The sequence below is a fragment of the Pseudochaenichthys georgianus genome, chromosome 9 (assembly GCF_902827115.2).
Source record: "Pseudochaenichthys georgianus chromosome 9, fPseGeo1.2, whole genome shotgun sequence".
NCBI classification, from domain to species: Eukaryota; Metazoa; Chordata; class Actinopteri; order Perciformes; family Channichthyidae; genus Pseudochaenichthys; species Pseudochaenichthys georgianus.
Genome location: NC_047511.1, coordinates 41,099,551 through 41,108,494, shown reverse-complemented (window position 1 = coordinate 41,108,494; position 8,944 = coordinate 41,099,551). Strand labels below are relative to the sequence as shown.

The following is an 8,944-nucleotide window of genomic DNA, read 5'->3' as shown; positions in this document are numbered from 1 at the left end:
AGCGAAAGTAGACTCGAGAACTCTGTGTGCAAACAGCTGATTCCTACGGTTGCTGTCAACTACAACTCCACCTGGTCCCAAAAAAAACAGTTTCATATCTGGAAGAACCTTTCTGTAAATCACACACACACACACACACACACACACACACACACACACACACACACACACACACACACACACACACACACACACACACACACTTACACTTCTCCGCCTAATTCTGTTTTCATTTACTCGCTCGTTATCTGACCATCTTCAATCTTGGCTACTCACAAGCTTCAGGAATCCCTTTTATTTACTTCAGCTGATATACTTCACCTACCAGCCAATGGGTTCAACACATTTGCATATTGACGCAGAAGCACCCACGCACATGCAACACGCTCGGGCATTTCCATGCTACCTTCAGCAGAGGGTAATACAACACGGTGAGAAACACTGACCTCGCAGCCGTCTTGGTCACAACATGGAGCAGGGCCTGGAACAGGAGGGCCACGGAGGAGGAGCCCAGCTTCAACACTTCAGTGGTGGCTTCCACGATCATGTTGGTCCAGTCGTTTCCTGGGACACCCGCCTGAAAGGTCATCAGCTGGTTAAGAACAATGGGTGGAGCCGTGACTGTACTCAATATGACGTTAACAGTAAGCAAAATGTCAGATAAACAATAATTGCATTTCACTTTGTTGTCCTGTGAGAAGTAGAGTGGAAAGCCACACATGACTAATGTCCTGCTGATCCTTTACTTTCTGCAGGATACCCATCTTTCATCTCCTCTACTTGTTTCTGACATTGACAGGGATGCCAAAAGGAGCTTCCTCTAGACAGGTGTGTGAATAGTATTATGCAAGTCTTAGGGTCAGCATTGTAAAATAATACTATTCCTTATTGCTTGAACATTACTCCTGGGGCAAAAGACCTTAATCCTTAATCAGTACTAATCTTAACCGTTTGCGTAACACATACATTTCTAAAATGCTCTTATTCATGGCCACAGCATGGCAGGACAAAGATTTCAGATAGTTGTGCTGTAATAGCTGTACTTGAATGGATGTAACACAGTAGGGACTCACCATCGAGGGTCCCAGGGCCAGCAGGGCTAGTCGCAGCAGAGTGGAAATCTGGCTGCTGTGCAGGCCGAGCTGTGAGGAGATCTGCAGACTCCGCCTGTAGGCCATGACCGCCTGGAGGAGCAGACCCTGGCTACGATACACCTCGGCCAGCCACTGGGACACGGAGAGCAGGGGAGGGGTTTGGAAATCAAGGAGGAGTGGGAGTAGAGGTGAGAATGAGGGACAAGCGGGAGGAAATAGAAGAGGTAGAAGAGGAAGAGGAAGGTGAGAGAAAATATTGAAAAGATCAGAAGAGTTTACATATGATAATCACTGAAAAACAATCCTCCGCCTCTTACTTGAAATTGAAACCAAAACAGGTTTTTACCAGTATATTTAAGGACTTACAGAACACATAATTGCAGAGCATGACATTATATTATTTGTTACATTATTGGTCAGGGCTACATCTGCCAATATATGCATGGCTTTAAAGAGAAATAGCCGAGTGTCTTTGCATCTTCCCCCCGGCTGGGAGCATCCATTTTATGTGAGTCATACGACAGCTGTGGTCTTCTTAGGTCAGAGCAGAGGCAATAGGAAACGGCTTTTGTGACGGAGAGAAAAATACATCATTATTTGGCTGAACTCAACACCCATCATCGCAGACTGAGAATATGTTAAAGCCTCTTTATAGAGTTCAGTAGAGCAAGTCTGCGTGAACAGCGTCATATTGTGTTAGAAACAACTGGTGCTTGCAATAAAGGAGTATAACTTTACATTACATCTTATTTGTTAGACGCTTTTCTCCAAAGCGACTTACACACTCAGTGCTGTGGGCAATCCCCACAGGAGCAATTTGGGGGGAAGTGTCTCGCGACATGCTGACTGCAGCGGGGTTTGAACCTGTGCCCCCCTGATCCGAACAACAACGCACTAGTCCTAGACTGGTCTGATGTGTGTCTACCTACATGCCAGCCCCCAAGGTTTGTGGGGTTCCTCATCACTGCGTTGTTTAGTTGCTCCAGCACGGAGTCTGGCAGGACAGTACCACCACCGGCCAAAAGGAGGCGCTGACACTGCACCTGTCTCAGGGACAGCATCACTGCCGGGTGCTCTGGAGAAACACTCAGCACCTGGGACAAAGAAGGCAGAGCATGAGGGGAAAAAGCCACACAAGTCACTTGTATCGCTTCATTTATTTCAGGAACAAGTCTTATTCTTTCAGGGAAATATTGAGGTTGTGTGTGAAAGGGTGTTTCTATGTCACCTGTGTGCAGAGGGCTTCTGCCTGCTCCAGCTGTCCTCCCAGCATGAGGCCAGTCACTGCCTGTTGGAGCACCCAGCCCTCCAGAGTCTGAGCAAGAGGGCGCTCGATCTCCTCCACATGGTGCACTGGGAACAGAAACAAGTGTCTCATTCTGTGAAACACATACAAAACAAATACATTCCATAACATGCACTAAGCACACACCTTTCTCTGAAACCACTGACATGAGGGTTTGCTCTAGTCCTCGTCTGCAAGGAGCAGAACCTGAAAGGTAACAGGAAGTGTTTTCCGTGTGACAGGCAGCCATTAATCCCGCCCACGTGGCTGGATCATCTGCAATAGAGGAGACGAGCGGAGGATGAGATCACCGGGGACGCTTCACAGTATGCTTACCAGGTAAGGCGGCTGAACATTCTTTGCAAAGGGATAACAAAAAAACAAGCTAATCGTCCCAGACTGCTGCAAAACAGGATATCCTGCATACATTAGAGTCATACGTGTACGGATGAAGGTTCTTAAAGCGGTGTGCCTACGACATATTTCACTAGATTCAACTCAATATTGAAATAATTACAAATGTATTTTTCATGTGTGTGTGTGTGTTTATGTGTGTGTGTGTGTGTGTCTGTGTGTGTGTGTTTCTATGTGTGTGTGTGTGAGTGTGTGTGTGTGTGTGTGTATGTTTCTGTGTGTGTGTGTGTGTGTGTGTGTGTGTGTGGATGTCTGTGTGTGTGTGTGTGTGTGTGTTTCTGTGTGTGTGTGTGTTTCTGTGTGTGTGTTTCTGTATGTGTGTGTGCGTGTGTATGTCTCTCTGTGTGTGTGTGTGTGTGTGTGTGTGTGTGTGTGTGTGTGTCTGTGTGTGTCTCTGTGTGTGTGTGTGTGTGTGTGTGTGTTTCTGTGTGTGTGTGTGTGCGTGCGTGTGCATATGTCTGTGTGTGTGTGTGTGTGTGTGTATGTATGTCTGTGTGTGTTTCCGTGTGTGTGTGTGTGTGTGTTTCTGTGTGTGTTTCTGTGTGTGTCTGTGTGTGTGTGTGTGTGTGTGTGTGTGTGTGTATGTGTGTGTGTGTGTATGTCTGTGTGTGTGTGTGTGTGTGTGTGTATGTCTGTGTGTGTGTGTGTGTGTGTATGTCTGTGTGTGTGTGTGTGTGTGTGTGTGTGTGTGTATGTCTGTGTGTGTGTGTGTGTGTGTGTGTGTGTCTGTGTGTCTGTGTGTTTGTGTGTGTGTGTATGTCTGTGTGTGTATGTCTGTCTGTGTGTGTGTGCGTGTGTGTGTATACCAGGACAAAGCATCACAGCTCTCTGCATCGTCTTCAGTGCGTTCCTGTGTCTGTCCTCTCCAGAGTGTTTCCCATTGGCCAGCTGGTTCACCCCGCTGTACAACATCGCCCTCTGCAGGACAACAAGGATCAGATTCCGTTACAAACCACTGGCAAGACACCAAAGTCAGTAATGACACTTTTGTACCATTAAAATGTATTTTGCATGCTGACATATCAACAGTTTTCCATGTAAAATAGTTACGCTTACGCAAATTATAGAAAGATAAAAAAGACTTTACCTTCCCTAGCGTCATACTGGAGAGACAGGCCACGTGGCCAGCCATCGCTCCACCCTTGAATACACAGAGGAAAATAACATCACTTGAATTGTCCTGGAGCAAGAGAGTGGACCAGGCTGTTCAAATACATGTATACAATGTTCCTTACATTTGCCTTCCTTGGGTAGTACTGTGGAACCAGTCTGGACAGCAGGGCCCACAGAGACGGGTTTCCAGGGTTGCTGTAAATTACACAAGCTTTGACATTTTCTATCCACAAGGCACCAACGCTAACGACAGCACATCTCGCGGTACATGCAGCAAACACGTGTCTCCAAATCTGAAACGTGTCATGCATTACCTGTGCACAGCTCTGGAAGCCTCTCGCTGCACGGCGCTGTAGTTCCCCTGCAGGGCGAGCAGGGCGCAGGTGAGCAGACACCGCTGCTCGATCACACTCCCAGAGGCGGGGCCCTGCTTCAGCAGCTCCGTCAGCGCCGCAGCGCTCAGCGTAGCATCACTTTGGACCAATCCCAGCGCACATAGACACAGCAGGGACTCCGGGATTGGCTCCTTTAGCATCGAGCTGTTTGGGCAGAATGCGCGTGGGGTGTTTACTAGCGTATATGCTTTTGCAGAACAAAACATGCGAACCTATTTCAGGCACCTAACCAAGAACACGTTCAAAAGAACATTGACATCGAGACAAGGGAACTGGAAATGGTCAAATGCTAATTAATGTCTGGGTTTGAGGATGTTGTCCTGCACCACTCTATCAGTATCCAAAGTGGACTCACCATTTAAACAGCAGAGTCTTGGCTGAGTCCAGGTTCCCCAGCCGGTGCTGAAGCAGCGCCAGAGCGGTCAGGATGTACGCCTTCTCCTTCTCACTGGAAGCCACAGCCAAGGCGCGTTCATAGGCTACAGAACACACACAGTCATCAAGTCACAGTCCCTCCGGCGGGTAAACACAAGCACCCTCTCGGATTGTTCAGTCCTCACCGCTGATGCTCTCTGGGATGAGTCCGGCCCTGCAGGAGGACAGAGCCAGACCAGCCAGATCACTGAGCTCCTGCAGGGGGGTGGAGCTATAAACACGCACCGCCTCCTCCGGCTGCCCTGAGGTGCTGCGAGGGACACAGTGGGACATGCAACATATAGAGTTGGCGGTGTTTTGTAAGTGTTGTCAGAGATGGTTCAAGCACATGGTTACGCTGCTGTTACCACAATGCACGGCCATAGCTGCCCAGAGCAAAGGCCAGCGCGTCTTCAGAGGACATGGACTGGAGAAGCTCAACAGCTCTGAGGAAAGAGAGTTCGGATTTAGAAAGGGGTTCTAAATACACATCGTTTTTTACAGATCAAATAGAGGTACCAGATATTTACAGAATCAGAAATACTTTATTTATCCTGGGGGACAGTGGGTTTCCTGACAGTTGCTCCAATCAAGAATAACATTAAGTAAGAATGTGCCCACGCACCCACGCACGCACACACACACACACACACACACACACACACACACAAACAAGGTTACTGTTGGAGCCATCACAATTTAGCATGTTTCCACCTTCTGTCTCGCAGTCCCTCCACTGGTACCCCTTTAACATGTACGGCCGCACGCACGTCCGCACGCACGTCCGCACGCACGCACGCACGTCCGCCCGCACGCACGTCCACCCGCACGCACGCGCGCCCGCCCGCCCGCACGCACGCACGCCCGTACGCATTCCTTTCATTGGCTCGTTTTTCTGTGTGGTTAGGGTTTATTTAACTGAAGCTACTCCTGTGCCTGACAAGAAGTGTGTGTCCTTCTCTGGTACGCTCCTGCTTCAGTGAGCACTTTAGAGTCTGTGAGTGTAATTCAGACACCTTTTGTAAGCCTGCACGGCCTGCCTCTTCAGCTGCAGATGCTCATTCAGGTAGCCGAGCATAATGAAGGCATCGGGGTCGGACTGGATCCTCTCTGGGAGGGACTCAAGAAGGTAACGTTAAACACAGTCTGTTTCCAGAACATGAGTCAAATGAAACCGAGGGCTCTGTGGATCAAGTACCTGTGTACTTGCTGAGAGCCACCTGGGCAGCAGAGACGGCGTTCATCTGGACTATGTTGTAGCGGTACAGTGTGGAGTCTCTGTTGCTCTTGTCCAGCAGGGTGGAACATACCCAGTAGGCATAACCTTTCACTCCCTCCATCTGCCAAACAAGGACGTCGATTAAGAAAAGCAGAGAAACTTAAGGAATACACGGAGCTTCACTTTGGTATCACCCCTGCTATTATCAGCAACACACTTATTGCTGTAAACTTAGCAGAGTGACAGACAGTTGGAGCAAATATGTAACCGAGAATGAGGGGGTATCAAGAAGCCCCAGTGATCGCAGAAGGTCACCCACATGAGTGCTGAGTTCAGTGGTGTGTCTGAAGAGATCCATGGCGTCAAAGCTTTCCACTCTCTCTGCTATCAGCGCCTGGGAGGAGATCAAAGAGAAACAACTTATGTTTAGACGGATAAACAGGGTCAGAGACAAGAAAGACAATCATTACGGTATGTCCACACAGCAGCTTCAGACGAATCTTCCACCGCTTCCACCGCTTCTCTGCCCGTTGACTTTGAATGGGGATGACGTCACTTTGCCTCGCTTGTCGCCGAACTGCATTGTGGGGGAGCGAAGCGAAGATGTCCAGGATTTCCAGGAATCAAAAGTTGAGCAATGTTCAACTTTTGAAGCTGAGCTGGAAGCGCCAGCCAATCAAACACGTTTATGCAAATCTGACAGTAGAAGCGCTAGCCAAGCAAACCGCGTGTAAGCAGGGAGAACCAGACCGCAGTTCATTTCCTCATATTCCAAACGAGAAATTACGGGAGCAAATCACCCGGTTCTTTACGACCAGAACTATTAACGGGATACAAACCGGAGGAGCCAGGCATGGAGGGAGGTGGCAGAGACAGTGGGTGAACCTGGTAGGTTTTCGCCTGTTTGGGGAGTTTATATATATATATATATATATTGCTCGCATAAAATCCCCGGGGTTTTTTGCTTTGTATGTCGGGGGCGGGAGATTCATGTGATTGGTTGTTGGTCGCAAAAAATCCCCAAGCTGTCAGACACGCCCAGCTCCAAGATGTTCAAGATTTTTGAAAAGCTGCTGTGTGGACGTACCGTTAGAGTAAGATACATATTAGCATACTGATATTGTATTTATTGTATTCTAATGAAATCGTTTACTCTACACTTTCATATATAGTGCTATAGTGCTAACTAATAGAATCAAGTGACAGTACATTTTAGCCAAGAACAAAGTAGTTCTCCTTCTGCTGAACTTGAAAACCTTTCATCGCTGAACGAAATGATTCATATCTGAATGTTAGAATTAAAGTGTTCAGTTCCTCGACATGACCCATTTAAGTTGAAAGGATGTCTCAGTACCTGTCCGATCCAGCAGTTGACGTAAAGCGGCTCCAGGGACTGGGCAATCTTGAAGGCCTCGTGAGCAAGCTAAGAAACACAAGAACAGACTTTAACATAGAAAACCTCCGCCAACTATGATGCAAACAACGAAATGAATGTAAAAGAAAACCGTTCACATACCTCTATATTGTCTTTCTTTAAATACAGGGTGCCAAGGTTGGTCCAAGCGACAACATTCTGGAACAAAATCATAAAATGTCACATAAAGAACTTTTTCATCATGACCGTAATGAATGTTCAGTACATACATTTGGTTCAACTTGAATGGACTTGATGAAGCAGTGTTGAGCCAGAGCGAAGTTCTCAAGAGCTGACGAAACAGAAAGAAAGAGACAAGATTGCATAAGTTACTATGACACTTTGTTCTAACACAGACCCACGACTTAACGAACACAGACCCACGACTTAACTAACACAGACCCACGACTTAACGAACACAGACCCACGACTTAACGAACACAGACCCACGACTTAACGAACACAGACCCACGACTTAACGAACACAGACCCACGACTTAACGAACACAGACCCACGACTTAACGAACACAGACCCACGACTTAACGAACACAGACCCACGACTTAACGAACACAGACCCACGACTTAACGAACACAGACCCGTGACTTAACGAACACAGACCCAAGACTTAACGAACACAGACCCACGACTTAACGAACACAGACCCACGACTTAACGAACACAGACCCACGACTTAACGAACACAGACCCACGACTTAACGAACACAGACCCACGACTTAACGAACACAGACCCACGACTTAACTAACACAGACCCACGACTTAACGAACACAGACCCACGACTTAACGAACACAGACCCACGACTTAACGAACACAGACCCACGACTTAACGAACACAGACCCAAGACTTAACGAACACAGACCCACGACTTAACGAACACAGACCCGTGACTTAACGAACACAGACCCAAGACTTAACGAACACAGACCCACGACTTAACGAACACAGACCCACGACTTAACGAACACAGACCCACGACTTAACGAACACAGACCCACGACTTAACGAACACAGACCCACGACTTAACGAACACAGACCCACGACTTAACGAACACAGACCCACGACTTAACGAACACAGACCCACGACTTAACGAACACAGACCCACGACTTAACGAACACAGACCCACGACTTAACTAACACAGACCCACGACTTAACGAACACAGACCCACGACTTAACGAACACAGACCCACGACTTAATTAACACAGACCCACGACTTAACTAACACAGACCCACGACTTAACGAACACAGACCCACGACTTAACGAACACAGACCCACGACTTAACGAACACAGACCCACGACTTAACTAACACAGACCCACGACTTAACGAACACAGACCCACGACTTAACGAACACAGACCCACGACTTAACGAACACAGACCCACGACTTAACGAACACAGACCCACGACTTAACTAACACAGACCCACGACTTAACGAACACAGACCCACGACTTAACGAACACAGACCCACGACTTAACGAACACAGACCCACGACTTAACTAACACAGACACATGACGTAAGGTAGGTATGAATGGAGAAACCAGCTCGAGTGCGCTAGA

The 8,944-nt window shown here is 47.8% G+C and overlaps 1 protein-coding gene across 1 annotated transcript in view; it reads right to left on the bottom strand.

Annotated features, from left to right (window-relative positions):
* The window catches only part of skic3 (SKI3 subunit of superkiller complex), a 118,203-nt gene that overhangs the window by 99,351 nt on the left and 9,908 nt on the right, over positions 1–8,944 (bottom strand). The window contains exons 22-39 of the mRNA XM_034091340.2: positions 7,579–7,640; positions 7,451–7,507; positions 7,289–7,357; positions 6,254–6,328; positions 5,914–6,055; positions 5,732–5,825; positions 5,084–5,161; positions 4,862–4,986; positions 4,657–4,780; positions 4,221–4,445; positions 4,029–4,101; positions 3,881–3,934; positions 3,600–3,711; positions 2,527–2,655; positions 2,323–2,447; positions 2,024–2,188; positions 1,074–1,226; positions 369–577 (exon numbers count right to left, since the gene is read on the bottom strand). Of these exons, the coding sequence (XP_033947231.2) occupies positions 369–577; positions 1,074–1,226; positions 2,024–2,188; positions 2,323–2,447; positions 2,527–2,655; positions 3,600–3,711; positions 3,881–3,934; positions 4,029–4,101; positions 4,221–4,445; positions 4,657–4,780; positions 4,862–4,986; positions 5,084–5,161; positions 5,732–5,825; positions 5,914–6,055; positions 6,254–6,328; positions 7,289–7,357; positions 7,451–7,507; positions 7,579–7,640 (2,071 nt within the window). The remainder of the gene's footprint in view (positions 1–368; positions 578–1,073; positions 1,227–2,023; positions 2,189–2,322; positions 2,448–2,526; positions 2,656–3,599; positions 3,712–3,880; positions 3,935–4,028; positions 4,102–4,220; positions 4,446–4,656; positions 4,781–4,861; positions 4,987–5,083; positions 5,162–5,731; positions 5,826–5,913; positions 6,056–6,253; positions 6,329–7,288; positions 7,358–7,450; positions 7,508–7,578; positions 7,641–8,944) is intronic.